We start from the raw sequence: 16,641 nt of genomic DNA, 5'->3' as shown, positions 1-16,641 counted from the left end.
CTTGAAATACGACTGTTTGCCCATTGTCCACAAATGCACTCAAAATCTGAGAGGGGTGAAGAACCATCTGTTCTTACCGCTCAGGTATCTCTCCTCCAAGGCCTTCTTCACGTTCTTCTTTGCATCTTCCCTCTGGCTGACCTCCTTGAATGTGTCGTTGGAAATGACGTTTTTCAGACCCTCCAGTTCGAGTGTGTATCTGGTAGGCATGATATGGTTGTAGTTGACCATCTTGATAAATGGCTTGACCTTTGAGCGCTTCTCAACTCTCTTCTTGCCCATTCTTCGGGTAACTTTCGAAGGATATCGTTCGATGCCTGCAACAAGGGCGTAAGAGAATGGATGTTGCTTTGTGCCCGAGTCGACTGGTTGGATAATCACGACCTGTGCAAACATACAGTTAGTGTCCAGATATTCTTCTTGGTGTTGCCAAAATTCCTCGTCAGCCTTCGAAATCGTACCTTCTTGCCAGCATATCGACCTCGAGTGATGATGGCTACGCGGCCAACTTTGAGAACTGTAGCGCATGGTCAGAATCGCGATCATGGTAACATCATGATCTCAAGTACGTACACTTCATGGCTGCGACGTTGCAGGTTTGTAATGGTTCGGAGTCGCAATACAGTGCAGCGCCAGCAAGGTTAAAGCGAGTGTCTGGAAATTCGTGTGCATGCCAAGATTGAATCGGGACCAATTTTGGCGGGTCCGCGGTTGAATGCCTGAGGCTCAAGATATGATCGCCTCAGGCAACAATTCTTTTCTCCGGCTGTCATCCAGTCATGATCCGGTTGTCTGGCCAACCTGCGTCTGAGCTGGCGCTTGCCTGTCAATATTGTGTAAATCGGGCTGATTATTCCTCGTGGACGCCTCATTCCATGTGACTTGTCAATTCGCTATCGACGCATCTGCTTCAACATGTGTTTCAGTCGTGCATAACATAAAAGGTTGCATCGGCGTTACGTGCTCTACATTATGGTTGTGTAAAGAGGAAAGCAGCTGGAAAACAACTTTTGCGCATTCCACAGACAGCATTGACCATGGCGATGACGCCTACCTACACGCGGGACGAGTCTCGCGATCGCAGCGAAGGACGCATGGTCAAGCACTCACACTCGTATTCTGAGTGCAATGGCCGAACAGCGATACCCATGTGAGTAGGTCCCACTGACGACAGGAACAGAAACTAATCTATCTTTCAGGTGGGATAGCTCAGACCCAGATAGAGCTCCTCCGCCACTTCCTTTGAACCCATCACTCACCAATAGTCCTATCACGAGACCTAATGTCTCCTCTAATATCGAGAAAGCGGCGGCTTTGATAGCGTCGAGAGCTTTGGAGAGTGCTCCCAGCGCATATACTAGCAATCCTCCACCTTCACCCAGCAAAGGCACAGGTCGACCCCAACACCGCCGCATGCAGAGTGTGCAGATAACAGGAGATCCAGGTCGCTTAAGTGATTCGTTACAGAGAAGGTCGCCAGACAAAGGATTCAGAAATTCGAGACTGATCGAACAGGAAGACTTCACGCGAACTCCTGATCAAAGCCCTACACGAGCTAGCACAGAAACTCCAACTCCTCTGAGTAAGACGAATCGATCGAACGACGAGAACACACCACCAGCATCAAACATGTTAGCACTGCAGGCCGTGCGAAACCGACAAGAGGAGGACCCGCCTCTCTCGGATGTCACCAATAGTGCTTTGCGACAGTCTCCACCGTCTTTTGATATTCTATCTTCTCAGATCTTGAACATTACAAACATCGCAACGAGCCTTCAACGTGAGATGTCTTCCTTGACCAAGCGAAGCAAAGACAACGCTGGGGATTTGTCTAGGCTGCAGGAAGCCACAAACCAAAGAGATGAGGATATTCGGAAGACATTGAGAGATCTGGTCGTTGGACTTGACCATAAATTCGGCAATATAGACTCTCGGTTACTGGGTGCTCCTGATGCATTATTCCTTGACGAGCGAGAACATGCGACTCCTTCTCGAAAGAGCTTCACCTTGCCCAGAATAGCTAGTCCAGCAAGCTTTCTCGAGCGTGAGCTTTCCGCTTCACCGTCGGTAGTATCTGTCGATGGGGCAGCCAGCATTGCCATGCTCGAGAAAGTCCTTCGGGAAATGGCCACCCGAGATGGACAAGACAAGCTCATGAGTACGCTCGAGAAAGTCAAATCAGAGGCGGCTGTGTCGCAACACACCACCATGGCCAGCAGCACTGCCAGCTATGACCCTACGATGGCACAAAAGCTGGAAGAAATTTTGGTTTTCATGAAAGATATGAAGGCTGATTCGGGCTCCAAAGCTTTAGTACGAGCACCTAGCATAAATACCGACAGAGCTGCCTCACAGCTTGATCTCTATCTTGACGCAGACCACAAGAGTGCTAAGGGCACTTCTTCGGAGCTGGTGAACGACGAGGTTTTCAAGATCTTGCGATCTGTGAAGCAATCGCTCTCCCAGCAAGGAGGATTAACAAATGAAGTCAAGGCCCTGGTACGTGAGCTACGAGGTGAAGTACTTGGAATGGGCAGAGAAATCGCGAAAAAGCTTGACCAAACAACCTCCTCTTCGAAAGAGATCGTCCCAGTCAGTGGACCTGGGCAAGAGGAAGTGATCCAGATTGTCGAACAAGGGTTGATCGAACTAAAGGAGCACATGCATGCGATCGTGAAGAACAGCGACATGCAACTGGCGAAAAGCCACACACAGGTCGATACAACCGCTGTTATTGCAGCCGTCTCACAAGCCATTGCACAACATCAGCCCCAGGAAGCAACTCGCGATATTGACGCCGAGCGGGAGCAGTTGCTGGTGGTCATCAAAGAGGCATGGGAGGATTGCAAGCCTGAAATTGCACTTGAGCATTTCGGCCTTGAAAGAGATGAGATTCTTGATACACTGAAAGAAGGACTACAATCGTACCAACCACAGCATCTGCCGGCCCACGCTGCTGGAGCGACATATGAGCAAGTCATTGAAGCTGTTCAGGCGGGCCTAGCAGACTTCCAACCTCCACAAATTCAGCATCCACCAAGCATCACCAGAGAGGACATATATGCAGCTGTTCAGGAATGTCTCGAAAATTTTCAGTTTAAAATACCCGCACCAGTATCGAACGCACCTGATTTTACGACAGAAATGACACGAGAACTTGTGCTCGGTGCCATCGATGAAGGCATGTCCAAGCATTCCGCAATTCCCGGAGAACACTCAAACATTGGTAGAGATGACATACTGAATGCCGTTAGAGATGGCCTCGTAAGTCATCAGCCCAGTGTAGCGAAGGAGATCGAGTTCAACCGAGACGACCTCTTTGATGCCATCAAAGCCTGCTTGGAAGGAGAGCAAAATCCTTTGGGCGGCATGGGAGAGCGTGTCGTCGAAGCTATGCACGAGTTTCTCTCTAGCATGAAGACTGAATTTCAGCAATATTCTGCAGCAAATGGTCGTGATACTGAGCAGGTATTGGATGCGGTAAAGGATGGTCTGGAAGACCTGCGAGGCGACATCGAAAGCTATGTTGACCGTGCGGCGGATGTGACAGGTAAAGATGAAATCATTGATGCCGTCAAGGCTGGCTTCGCGGCTATGCAAGTAGACATGGATAAAGGTTTCCAAAGAAGCAGTCAGGCAGCCAGTACCCCAGAACTGCTGGATGCCATGGAGAAAGAGTTCGAGCACCTTCGCGAGACGATTCGCAAGTCACTGTCTCAAGCAGATAGCACTGCCGACAAGAGCGAGATCCTGGATGCGATTCGTGATATTTCCGAGGATCGAGGTTCAACTTTGAGCAGCAGTGGCGAAGACATTGCTCGCCTTGTGAAAGAAGAGCTTGAACATATGCGGACGACTCTTGCCAGCACGCTCTTGAAGGACACGTCTGGGCCTGACCGCGACGAAATTCTCGATATCATTCGAGAGGGTCTCGAATCGAATCGCAGTGCCCCTAAAGACGGCAGTGAAAGCATTCTGTCCAATACCAGTGAATTGCTCGATGCATTTCAGGACGGCGTTGATGCGCTTCGAGCAGATATGCAAAAATTGGTAGACAAGTCTACTGAAGCCAATGCAAGTCAAGACCTCCTCAACAACCTCAATGCTGGCATTGAGAACATTCGCAATGACATTGAACAGCTCAAGAACAAACAGGACGACACAGCAGATGCAGGCACCGCTCGGGGACAAGAAGTCACGCTTCACGATGAGAACGGCATCAACGCGCAGATTGATGCACTCAAAGTCATGATCACTCAGCTTGGAATCAAAGTTGAAGCCATGGAGATGCCAGCTGCGGACGTAACGATACCATCGGAAATGCGTGTACATCCTGACGATCTTGGTAGCCTCCATGCAGCAATGGAGCATCACGCTCGAAGAGACGACCTTGATGGCGTACACGCCGCTATCAGAGAGATACAGGACTCCATCAGTGGTCTCCCACGCGAGATGCCAGAAATTACAATACCTGAGATACCGATGCCCGAGGCCGTTATGCCGCCCAACGCTGCTTGCAAGGAAGACGTAGATGCTCTCGAAACACTTTTGCACAACGTGAAAGCCAAGCTGGATGAGATGTTCATGCCAGATCTTGAGCCGGTTGCTAAGACGAGTCAAATTGAAGGAGTAGAGGAGATGCTGAGGAACATCCAGACCTCAATTGATGATGTTGTGGTCAGAATGGCAGAACCGCCGCACAAGGAGGACTTTACCATTATAGAACTGTCTCTCAAAGATATTGCAGCCAATATTGAAGGACTCCACGGAAGATCAATACAAGACGAAGACGAAACCGTTAGTGATAGCAAGCTCACACGGACCGACCTACAAGTGCTCGAGTCTTTGTGCCTCGACATGAAGTCAAAAATTGACGAACAGCATATGCCGCAGGTCGAGGGTCTTGCAACGAAGGAAGATCTTGCAGAAGTCAGGGATAGCATCAAATCTTTCCGGGAGCAATTTGACTCAGACAACGACCTGACAGCACAAGCCTTTGAGGCCCGTAAGATCGAGCACGGCGGTCTTGCCACCAAGATCGACGACGTCAAGGGACTCGTGGCGGAGATCAAGGAAGAGTTTATGAGCAAGCTTAACGGCAACGAAGAAGGGATTACCGAGCTCAGTCGTGTTCTCGGTATGCACCATGATAATATGGAGACATATGCCACTGCAGCGAGCATCAATGAGCTCACCGAACTGGTAACAAAAGCCTTCGATGCACATATGGAGTCGAAGTCAGCCGGTAACGCCGAGACTGAGGAGCGAGACGCCACCCTCTTCACCAAAGTCGATGAGAACCACAGCGAGCTACGCACGAAACTCGAGGAAAAGTTCGACGAACTGATGATCAAGTACGACGACGCTCAAATCATAGCCGATGCGAAGCTCAGCGCTATGGAGGATCGTGACAAGGATCGTGCCGAAACCAATGATACAGTCAAAGGAGTGGTCGAAGAGCTCAAGGGATTGATGAACAGCCTTAGTGCCAGTATTGGTGAGACTTGTGAAAAGTTGACCGATGACTCCAAAACAGTCTTTGATGTCGTGGACCAGTCCAATAACAAACTGGCAGACATCAGTGATACTAATCTGCATGAGCACAGTTTGACCAGAGAGGAAATTGCCAAAACCCTCAATGCCACCTCACGACTGGAAAATTCTCTGCAGGAACCAAATCCAGCTATCCTCGCGGCTATCAAAGAAGTTTTGGTCAAAGTTAGTCAACACTTCGAACACTCTCAGTCCCAGAGTGAGGTTTTCACCAAGACCACCGATGAGTTGAGATCGGAATTGAAGGATATACCTTTGGCCATTCCAGCTTTACTACCAGCTCTGCCTGCTGTTGAAGCAGAGCCGTCAGTGATTGCAGATCCTCCTATCGTTGAGAAATACGATGATACAGAAGTCCACTCAAAACTTGATGAGCTTGTTGCACATTCTGCTCTAGCTAAGGAGGCATTTGCTACCATGGATACTCATCACGGCAATACTCTTGAGCGATTGTCAGGACTTGACAAGCTTGACAGTATCCATGAAAAGGTTAGCGACACTGCTGCCGAGATCAGTGCTATAGTAGCAACGCAGACTAGATTGATGGCAGAGCATCATGACTCTAAGGCTGAAGAAGCTCGAGAAGCTGCCATCGCCCTCGAGAAGCGAACAGCCCAGAAGGAACGAGTTGAGGCAGACATTGTCAGTCTGACGGACGAGAAGAACGCTCTTCTCGACTCAATGGCCATACTCAAACGTGAACATGAAGAACTTTTCGCGCAAACCAGACGTCTGACGAGAGACGTTGCTAAGCTTGAGACAGCGCTCGCCATCCGTGGAGAAGAGATGCGTGACATGAATGCTCGAGCTGAAACACTGGAGCGCAGAGTGCTTGAAAGTGTCATGAACTCTGCTCGTACAGCCAAACTTGCAAGGAGTGGCCCCAGGAAGAAGATCTCGCCAACTGATAGAGACACCTCGATGAATCTGAAGCGCATACCGAGCTCAGCAAGTCAGCACACTGCCAGAGCATCCGCAAAGGCTCCGACGACACTGGGCAGTGCTGTGGGTATGGCTCTGAAGAAGCGCGCACCTCTTGGAATCACACAGAACGGTAACGCGGCTGGGCGTCAGTCAGTTGATCGTCGTATCCTGAGCACAAGCCATGTACAGAATGGCAACTCGAAAGGTCTAAGTCGGGCTATGGTGCTCGCGCCATCGAATACATCAGGACTGGTCAGTTTGAAACGAAGTCAATCTGTTAAGAGCAATCCTAGCACTTATCTGAGTGGCCGGAAGACAAGCTGGACTGGACTGGATTCGACGCTTGCTGACAAGGAGAACCACGGACTCGATGATGAGAGATTCGAAGGCGAATCCGATGCAGGCACAGAACGACGAACAAGCCTCGGTACATCTTACATGTACACTGACAGCTCACTAAGCCGTAACAGTCGTCGCAGCACCAGCTATGCTAGCAGCATCAGTGGCACAGTCAACGGTCACGGCCAGGACAGTATTCTCGAGGAAGATGAGGAGGACGACGACGAAGATCGATTCATCGACAACCCCGCATATCAGGAGGATGGATCAAAAGCTGTCATTCTTGCTGACCCCGATATGGCTCGTGTTGAAGACATGAGCTCCGACGAGGATTTTGAAGATGCTGACACGGTTGGAGACCTGCCAACCCATTCAGACATTGGTCAACATGAAGCCAAATATATTGCCCCTAGCGACAGCGGAATTGGCTCTGAACCGCCAACACCTGACCAGAGTATGAAAGGCTGGCAGAGCACGATATCGACATAACGATCTGGAGCACTTGAGACGACGATATGATGGGACGGCGTATGGTGTTGTTATCTTTTTCTGCCAGTAGCAATCGTGTAAACGTATTCTCTAAAGCCATGGAGCTGTGTACACCTGATAGCAAGCATTATTGAGTGAGATTGAGGTTCATAGTCGTGGCGATGAACAGATTTCTTTTTTGAACAGAAGTGATTACTCGTATTGTGATCAGTGCCGTATTCTGCAATACTGGTAGATGTGAGCGCACTTCTTAAGCTTTTAATTGACGTGGGTGATCATCACCCCCCACAAAGCACATCGTTGAGACCCCAGGTCAAACGACTGGGATGAATCTCATCCTTGTTTGTTTCAACGGTTATCTCGTGCAACGTTGCCCAGCTGGACACAAGTTCCGGTCACGACCTGCAGCCAGGACGATTGTCCTCGGTAGCACAACACCAGCTTGAGCTCGAACTCATTACAGTACTACAGCACTACAAAAAGCGAGCTCTTCCCTCGAAGCAAACACCGTTCGTGCTCAACCTCACTGCCACCACTAGACACTCAGTGCACAAGCTCTCGACAGCAGCACCATGATCGACCCAATCCCTCCACCACCACCCACCCTATTCAACCTCGCCAAACCTCTAGCCGACACCCTCGCCCTCCCCTCTCTCCCCCACCACATCCACGAAGTCCTCTTCGCCGCCATCCTCTACCAATCCGTCCAATCCATCATCTCCCCCTTCGTCTCAAACCTCCTCTTCCCGCAGATCTACGCCTCCCTCACCAAGCGGACACGCGTCAACTGGGACGTACACGTGGTTTCTCTCGTACAGTCTCTCCTCATCAACACGCTTGCGTTATGGGTCATGTTCACGGACAACGAGCGGTACGCGATGCGCAACGATGTCAAGGAGCGAGTGTATGGGTATACGGGTGCGAGCGGGCTGATTCAGGCGCTTGCGTGTGGGTATTTTGTGTGGGATTTGGTGGTGAGTACGCGGTATATTAAGATTTTTGGGCTGGGAATATGGGCGCATGCGATTACGGCGCTTTGTGTATTTAGTTTTGGGTTTGTGAGTGCTATTTATATCTACGTTCGTCTTGGTTGTTATAAGTATGTGCTGACATGAGAGTGCAGAGGCCGTTTTGCAACTACTACGGACCGGTGTTTATCCTCTACGAGTTATCGAGTCCTTTCTTGAATGTGCATTGGTTCTGCGACAAGCTGAACATGACGGGCTCAAAACTCCAGTGGTATAATGGCATGGTGCTACTGTTTACTTTCTTTTCCTGCAGACTGGTTTGGGGCACGTACCAGAGCATACGGGTATACTACGATGTCTGGCAGATTCTCAAGATCGACACTACGGCTGCTTTCAGGCAGGGGCATGATCTATCGAGTACGACGGGGAAGAGCATATTCAACACAAGAGACGGACAGTTATGCATGGGTGATAGCCAGTGCGTGCGTGCACAAAGTGAAGTGATGAAGTTTGTTAATCTGGCTACGAGTGTGCCGTATTGGTTGATTGCGGTGTACTTGGTCAGCAATGTTACGCTGAACGCGTTGAATTGGTACTGGTTCGGGAAGATGATTGAGACGGTGATGAAAAGGTTCGAGGGCAAGCCGCATGACGAGTACAAGAACGAAAGGGATATGGTGGAGAAGGAGAAGGAGAGGCGCAAGAGTGTTGTTGAACATGCAGCCGATACACTTGACCGAGAGGTGTTGACGGGACCAGTGACGCCTGGTGTTGAGAAGATTGAGAGATTGGCTATGAGTAGTGGTTCGAATATTGATGGAGCAACGGAGGTGAATAGGAGGAGGAAAGATTTATGATGAGGTATCAATCGCTGGAATGTGTATATTTGTAACAGGCAATATTATACAAGTATTGATATAGACGTGAGGAAGCCCTAGGCGTATTAAGATGAGCTTGCACTGTCTTGCAGCAAAACCATGCACACTGAGAGTCCAAGAGATCGATCCGTGATTTGTTGTGTTGGTGCATTCAAGTAACAACGAATAAATTTACACAACCCTCGACAACTTTCGGCGAGAAGATCAAGTGCCTCCGATTCCGCGCTGCACTCTTTCCCTGGGTACTGACCATATTCCAGATCTCACCTGATGCCTGTACTCCAGGGCAGAGTATCCTCGAGACAGTAACTCGACAATCGCGTAATGATCAAAGCATTGATTTGTCAACAACCAGAACTTGTAGGAGCTTGATTAGCTGCAAAAGAACGTTCCGTGCACCAAAGTTTAGTTGGTTGTACAAGGCTGAAACCCCTGAATGAGCCCCATAGATTCCAAAAGTTGAGCCTCGAAGGCTTCGGTTGCCCCCACAACCCACCTGCGCGTCAACATCAACTCTTTGGATTTGTCGTTCAGGTCACCACTTTCTAGACGACCAGCACGATATGAACAAAAGGTAGCTCTTTGCTGAGGCTGACCCATAAGCAATTCCTGCGGCGGTCGTACTCGCCAGAAATTCCACAAAAGCAACACCACCACAACATGGCGTTCTTATTCAATCGAGGTGGGCGACAGAAACAGCCAGCTGAACTGGCTCGTTCGTTGAAAGATCTACTACCAAAATTGTCTGACAATGGCTCCCCACCCAAGGTCGAAGAAGAGGTGGCCAGGACAATGTCTCAGATGAAGGTGATAGTGCAGGGAACACAAGAAGCCGAAAGTAGTCCTGAAGAGGTTCATAAACTCATCCATGCCATTATACAAGAAGATCTGCTCTACGACATATCGAAGTCAGTAAGGTTATTGCCTTTCGAAGCAAGAAAGGACACGCAGATACTCTTCTCCCACATCCTGCGATTCAAGCCCGCCAATGCAGCACCAGGCGACCCGTCCGCAATATCCTACCTCGTCCTTCAACGTCCAGAGATCATAATCGAACTATGCCGAGGCTACAACCACGCTCAATCAGCCATGCCATGCGGCCAAATCCTCAGACAAGCTCTTGCATATGATACAATAGCCGCTGTCGTTCTCTACGACGAGTCCCAGCCTGGCGAGCGTGCCGTTCAACTAAAAGAGGTCGATGTCGGCCATCGCCAATCTGGAAAAGGCACATTCTGGAATTTCTTCCAATGGATCAACAAAGGCAGTTTCGAAGTCAGCGCCGACGCATTCACCACCTTTCGGGATCTCCTCACGAAACACAAACAGCTAGTCTCACAATACCTAGCCACAAACTATGAACTCTTCTTCACGCAATACTACAACCCCGTCCTCCTCCTCTCACAATCATACGTCACGAAACGGCAGTCGATAAAACTCCTCGGTGAGCTATTACTCGACAGGTCGAATTACGTCGTCATGACACAATACGTCGCGTCCGGAGATAACCTGAAACTCACCATGAACCTCCTGAAAGATGACCGAAAAATGGTCCAGTACGAAGCATTCCACGTCTTCAAAGTATTCGTTGCGAACCCGAACAAGAGCGACGAAGTTAGGCGCTTGTTGATCAAGAACCGGAGCAGATTATTACGGTTCTTGCCGAATTTCCTGGAGGGTCGTACGGATGATGATCAGTTTCTGGATGAGAAGAGTTTCCTTGTGAGGCAGATTGAGTTATTGCCTGAGGAAGGCAGTGAGGCTGCTAGAGCGATGCTGGGGCAGGGCCAGGCTGTGGACGCTGTGGCATAGGGAGCGGAAGATGGCGTTGATGGTAGCGCTACTGGCAGCGAAGGGTATCAGGCATTACCATGAGTGGCAGAACGGAGTGCTTCCTGTCACGGTCTGTGCATGTATGACTTATTGTCTTTCTATGTAACACTATGATAGCGTATACGGGCGAATCGCGAATGTATTCTTTTTCCAAAGAAGTAGCTAAATGGTGAGATGCAGAACCCACACCCTGCTTGCAGTTTCAGACCTCCAGCATTTGACAGCCGATGTGCTGTTCGCACATACCTACCTGGGAGACATTTCAGAGAACACGATGGTTGAGACAGCGTGGTCGGAAATTGGCCCAGAAGAATAAATGCTGTATCCTATGTATCTGTACTACAGACTCTAGTGGGAGGACCAGTCACGCAATCCGCTCCAACTTCTGCCATCTCATCAGTTACAGGAGCGGTAGACGTCCAGTATTTACTCTGCAACAGGAAAATTTATTGTATGAATAGTCATTGGAGCCAGGTTATATGCTACGTGATGAAGTTTTTACCAAGTCCATGTTGAGATGCTTTCTGTTGTCGATGCAAAGTAATGGAGTCAATTTCACATTCTGTACGTCGAGAGAAATTGCAGTGCAATGCTACAAATGAAGTTCAATTGATTTGCCTAATTAGGAAGGTGAGATAACTTAAAACAGGCTCAAAAGTCGAGATCATTTCCAATGTGCCTCGATAACTCATAGTTCTTCACACGTGATCGATACACGACAAAATGCCCTCAGAAGGCTCAATAACCTTTCCTAACATACACAGTGGGTGGATCATTCGCGCTAGCGAGCTGCATTTGTCTCAAGGGCTCGAGTAGCTTCTTCTCGAAAGATGCCTGGTTGTTGGCCTTCATTCGAATGTCGTTTTTGCCGGCAGGTATGGCGATGTGAAGCATACGTGTATCGCTCTCGATGATGCCTGCTTCGTATGCCGAATCGAACAGGTTGTATGCAGTATCGCATTCGTACATGTTGGACTCTCCCCTGATTGTTTGATCCACATCCATAAATATGAGTGTGATCTGCTGAGGGTCAAGCAAGTCGATATTCTCTACGCTTGATAGAACGGCACCATCTGGAGCTGGCGTATTTGCTGTGGGCGCGGAAACAGACGCAATTGAGGGGGAAGCCGTCCTTACATCATGACAGACCGTTTGCGCCGGTGCTGGTTGACGGTCGCTCATGGAAGGAAGGAGCTGCGAAGACATAGCAGCAGGCGGATTCTCAGGAACTATTGTTTCGGCATCAATCGTAGCCATCGAAAGCTTGAATTGTTTCTTATTTGGTCCTGTGCCAATGTCTTGTTCACCCACGATACTCTCAACTCCTCGTTTCAAGACATTATGTTCGCTGGAAATACCTTGCCGCTGAACATTGATCAACTCCTTTAGAACTGGTTGCTGAGGTTCGCTCAAGACGGAACTCTGATCGCTTTCGGATCTAGGCTTTTGGTCAATCTTGCCCATGAATTCTAGGTCCTCAGAGTCTTCAGTATGTTCACTCTCTTGATCTCTGTTATGCAGCACGGGAACATCGGGCGTCATCCTTCGAGTTGTTGACTGTGCCTTTCGCGCGGGTTCATGACCTTCGTGTGCCTCTGCCCCGACTGGGTTCAGTTGTTCAGGCATGATGCTTGCTTGAATGTGATTTTCGTATGCGCGAACTATGCTCACGGAAGATGGTCTGGCATGGTCGGACGAACGTAGCCCAACAGGCGCCCAGATGCGCCATGTATAGCTGTGCCATCCCTTCTCGGGCACATCGTCCATGACAGCCGCTGGGAGTTTCGGTACGACGATGAGTGAGGACGCTGGTGCCGTTGAAGTTGGCGGATACTTGACGACGACAATTTGTCTACCCTTTGTGTACGTAAAACGTGACGCTTGAAGTGCTTGCTTTGTTCCAGCGCTGTACAACAGGAATTTTGCAACTCTACCGTTCGACAGAGTGAGTGTATGGCCGTCCTTCCACCTATTACAACAGAAATCTCCACCACCACCTCTAGAGAGATGGTTCCTTAGTTCATCTCGTAGTATTCTAGGGAACTCTCTAAGCCCGCCCTCGATACGGGTGATTGCATCGAGTTGCGAACTGTAATCTTTTGGTGCGACCATAGTTGTGAGCGTTACGGAAGCAAGGGCTGGCTCGACAGTAGAAAGGTGAAAGCTTGAGAAAGTCTTGCGCGTTGTCCTCGATCGAGATGCGTTGGGAGAATGTAGAGAAACACACCTTGTCAGGTGGAAACGTAACCAGAGTGACAGCAATCAGATTGTGAGCATTCAAGAGTTCGAAAGTGCCGGCGAAAGTGCAAACAAAACAAGCGTTCGTGGCAGGCGCGATCTTGCGCTGCCTTCAAGTTTATGGCTTCTGTATAGATTTGCACAGGTGAAGGAGCTTTCGGGTGGAAATCGTAGTCTGGGTGACCTGCTGGCCGTCCCGCAAGCTCGCCATGAAGAACTGGGTGGGTCTGATAAAGAGTAACATCTTGGGAAAGAGAACAACTTACTGTTTGCACAGCAACGCAGGGCTGCCTGTAGCAATCACAGCTTTTGCCACTCCAAACCCATACTCAAGTGTCTCCTCGATGTCCCGCTCGGAGACTATCCGCAGAGAGTGATACCCAAGCTGCCAGCACTGAATACAACGTAATGCTTGACACCCTTGCGTTAATGCTCGTATTGTCTCATATCCAACAGTACTACAAGAGACTTACCAGTAGCTGCGCTTGATAATTGCTGATACGGATGTAGTATCGTCCTCGCAAAAGCTTTTCTCATGAGCTGTTTCCGAACCCAGTCTAGAGCAGGTGTTGTATGGTATTGTCTACGTCGAAATGGGACTCTCTTGAGACCATTACAATCGCGCTCGCCCAGTCTTCTCGTATTCTCTCCGCCAATTCTCTTCCCTTTCTGTTCCGTAAGCCTTCATCTCATCCATCCTACTCTTCACCATATCATCACTCACACCCATCTCGCCGAGCTTGACTTCTCTCCACTGCATAGGGTTCGATTTTGCTTTCCCCCATCTTCCAGTATCGGTACGCTCAGCAACACCCCCCACAGCCCGTTTCACAAAGGCTGCCCATCGATTCATACAGTCCGAACCAGCCGCAGTCGTCGGGAAAATCATGGCAAAGCAATGTGGTTGTCCTTCGTAGCCAACAAATTCGAGTTTAACCCCAGCCTGATATAGCCTTCTTGCGAAAACAGTAATCTCATCTTCCAATCCTTCGTTACCTAGACATATGAATACAGGTGGTGCACCTTTCCAATGTTCCGGCATTGCAGCAAGAGGCGAACACAGTGGATGTGTCAATGTACTGGCTCTACAGAAGATCTCGGCTCTGGGTGGCTTGGTAGGCCAGATCTCGTCCTCTGGTAAAGGCTTTAGTGGTAGACCGGTTGGGCTAGGAGGATCCAGATAGTCGTACTTTGCGTTCGTTGTTACGCTGGGCAAACTTCTCAGAACGTCCACCCAGGGCGAGTTACCTGCGACACCAGCTGGCAGTTCGAGCGGCACTTCCTTGCCATGAAACTTGATACTGGTCACGCCTGCTCTCTGCAGTGTAAGAATCAGCAGCACAAGACCAAAACTTAGATGACCACCAGCACTGTCTCCAGAAAACACAATATTCTTTGCCTGCACAGGTTCGTGGAAAGCACCCTCAGGCGGCGCAAGAAGATACAGATATGCGGTCAGTGCATCGACCAATTGACCAGGGAAAGGCGTCTGTGGCGCCAATCTGTACCGCACTGAAAAACATCTGCCACCAGTCTTCTTTGCCAGTGCGCTCGTAACTGCTCGGTGACTGATCGGGTCCATCAAGAAATAAGCCCCGCCATGGAAATACAATATGGTTACAGGACTTGTGACTTCTTTCATCAGGTTTGCGTAGTGCTCTTTCTCACCACCAGCCAAGTTCGGTCGAGGCGTCTTCTTGTCAACACCACTCCTATGTCCTGTCCATTCACCTTCCACATCCGTTGTTGTAGGTAAATCGTATTGCTCAGTACCATCGCCCAGCTCTTTGACAGATCGAATCACGGCATCACGAATCTCATTGTCAGGTGCAGGACAGCATGCCGTCGCAATCCACAGTTGGCCCTTAATCCCAGGATCTTTGAGGCCCGCTTGCTGAATGACACTCAGGGGTTTCTTGCCTGTAAGTGTGCTCTTGATTATCGAGACCACAATCTCGGTACGTGGGTCCTGCTCATCTGCGCAAGGTGATAAGCCTAGCCGATTGTAGATTGCTAGTTTCAAGATTCGTGGGATCTGAGGTATAAGGAGCTTCGCAAGAGTCCATGGAGAAATATCCATCGTCGACAGTGACCTGCTTGCTAGGTCAAAAGGCAAGAACGGGATGTGAATGCTTCACGTTGTTCTCTAAGAAGGACGGGTGAGCACAGTGAGTTGGCTTCCACCTATTCAGGTCCTGGAGAAGGCCAAGGCTCTTGCAGGAGTGTCGCGTGGACGCCATTGTAAAATCCGTTCACATGCCAGCAATTACCACAGCATATTCGTACAGTCGTGTATATTGTCGTCACCACACTTCGATGGATAACAAAAGTCTTGGGTGAGCATAGTGGCCGACTTTAACGGAGATCAACAGACGCCCAGAAGTTATTTGAAAAGAGGCGAAATGTCCCAAAAGCCTCGGCAGCTTCTATCATGGAGACTCTCTGGTGTAACTATGCAGAGCGTCTGTCTCGAGCTCACCAATATCTGGTCGGATCTCTGCCCGACAGCACTCATGCTGGCTCTCTTCCGTCTGCAGGAGACCGACATCTCAAAGGATGTCACGCGTTGCATGGATGTCGATCTTTCCCGAATCGTGGGTAGGAATTATGACACAGAAAGAGAAACAGTCAACTCTAAAAGCTCAAAGCTTTGCTTCTCAACATCACAAGTCTGGGTGCATTCTCAGCCCAGAGCATATCTCAATCGGAATACGTGGTCTTGGTGAGGTGCGACAAGGAATATAACGGTAGTGATTGATTTATTGTCTACGAAATTGACCCAGCCTCCCCTAAAACGCCATTGTTACCATCGCATCACGGCGAGAAGTGCTATCCTGTCAACCTTTGTCCGCTCTACCGAATCTTGTTTTTAACCCGGAAGTCCTTCCTTTACAAACATATATCTCTAGCCCCCCTTTAAGCCTCCGCGATAACCTCGATCTCTATCCTCGCACCTTCCTTGGACAGGGCAGTAACACCCACGCAAGTACTGACAGGATGAGGAGCCTTTACCAGTTCTCCCCATATCCTGTCTACAGCGCGAAAGTCATTCATGTCGATTAAGTACACTCGCCGACTAACGATCTTGTCAAGATTCGATCCAGCTGCCTCGAGACATGCGCTAATGTTGCGCATAATCTGCTTGGTTTGGCCTTCGGTTTTCTGGTGAATGATCTTGCCTGTTGTTGGATCATCGCCGACCAGGCCGCACAGATGTAGGTTGTTGCCGCTACGGACGACATGACTATAGTTCCCATTCGGTTTTGGCGCAGAGGGCGTGGTCAGAGCCGCTGTCGAGCGTGAGAACATCGACTCAGGCGTCGTCGTGCTTTTAGCAGTTTGGCTTTTCGACATGTTTAGTTTGGGCTTTCAAGTTGAATGGCTGTCGGCTTTCAGGTGTCGGAACGTGGGAATTCAAG

General features: G+C 49.5%; 7 protein-coding genes across 7 annotated transcripts; 3 read left to right on the top strand and 4 right to left on the bottom strand.

The window, feature by feature from the left end:
* Positions 1–39: 39 nt before the first annotated feature.
* RPL27B (60S ribosomal protein L27B) lies at positions 40–580 on the bottom strand (the record flags this gene model as incomplete). The annotated part of the gene is made up of 3 exons (XM_064898523.1): positions 40–384; positions 462–517; positions 574–580. The coding sequence occupies 3 exons, from the start codon at positions 578–580 to the stop codon at positions 40–42; spliced, it is 408 nt and encodes a 135-aa protein (XP_064754480.1).
* A 457-nt stretch (positions 581–1,037) lies between these two features.
* LTR64_004175 (uncharacterized protein) lies at positions 1,038–7,305 on the top strand (the record flags this gene model as incomplete). Its single annotated transcript, XM_064898522.1, has 2 exons — positions 1,038–1,150; positions 1,200–7,305. 2 exons carry the CDS (start codon positions 1,038–1,040, stop codon positions 7,303–7,305), a joined length of 6,219 nt encoding a protein of 2,072 aa, XP_064754479.1.
* A 572-nt stretch (positions 7,306–7,877) lies between these two features.
* Positions 7,878–9,130, top strand: LTR64_004174 (uncharacterized protein; the record flags this gene model as incomplete). Its single annotated transcript, XM_064898521.1, has 2 exons — positions 7,878–8,279; positions 8,429–9,130. The coding sequence occupies 2 exons, from the start codon at positions 7,878–7,880 to the stop codon at positions 9,128–9,130; spliced, it is 1,104 nt and encodes a 367-aa protein (XP_064754478.1).
* Positions 9,131–9,811: 681 nt separating this feature from the next.
* On the top strand, positions 9,812–10,963 carry HYM1 (Hym1p; the record flags this gene model as incomplete). Its single annotated transcript, XM_064898520.1, has 1 exon — positions 9,812–10,963. The coding sequence occupies one exon, from the start codon at positions 9,812–9,814 to the stop codon at positions 10,961–10,963; it is 1,152 nt and encodes a 383-aa protein (XP_064754477.1).
* Positions 10,964–11,722: 759 nt separating this feature from the next.
* Positions 11,723–12,751, bottom strand: LTR64_004172 (uncharacterized protein; the record flags this gene model as incomplete). Its single annotated transcript, XM_064898519.1, has 2 exons — positions 11,723–12,645; positions 12,685–12,751. 2 exons carry the CDS (start codon positions 12,749–12,751, stop codon positions 11,723–11,725), a joined length of 990 nt encoding a protein of 329 aa, XP_064754476.1.
* Positions 12,752–13,835: 1,084 nt separating this feature from the next.
* LTR64_004171 (uncharacterized protein) lies at positions 13,836–15,302 on the bottom strand (the record flags this gene model as incomplete). Its single annotated transcript, XM_064898518.1, has 1 exon — positions 13,836–15,302. One exon carries the CDS (start codon positions 15,300–15,302, stop codon positions 13,836–13,838), a length of 1,467 nt encoding a protein of 488 aa, XP_064754475.1.
* An 836-nt stretch (positions 15,303–16,138) lies between these two features.
* LTR64_004170 (uncharacterized protein) lies at positions 16,139–16,576 on the bottom strand (the record flags this gene model as incomplete). The annotated part of the gene is made up of 1 exon (XM_064898517.1): positions 16,139–16,576. One exon carries the CDS (start codon positions 16,574–16,576, stop codon positions 16,139–16,141), a length of 438 nt encoding a protein of 145 aa, XP_064754474.1.
* Between the last annotated feature and the right edge of the window lie 65 nt (positions 16,577–16,641).

This window comes from Lithohypha guttulata, assembly GCF_036872675.1.
Source record: "Lithohypha guttulata strain CCFEE 5908 chromosome Unknown scaffold_3, whole genome shotgun sequence".
Taxonomy (NCBI): Eukaryota; Fungi; Ascomycota; class Eurotiomycetes; order Chaetothyriales; family Trichomeriaceae; genus Lithohypha; species Lithohypha guttulata.
Note: the sequence above shows the minus strand (reverse complement) of the source record. Positions and strands in the feature narration are given on the sequence as shown.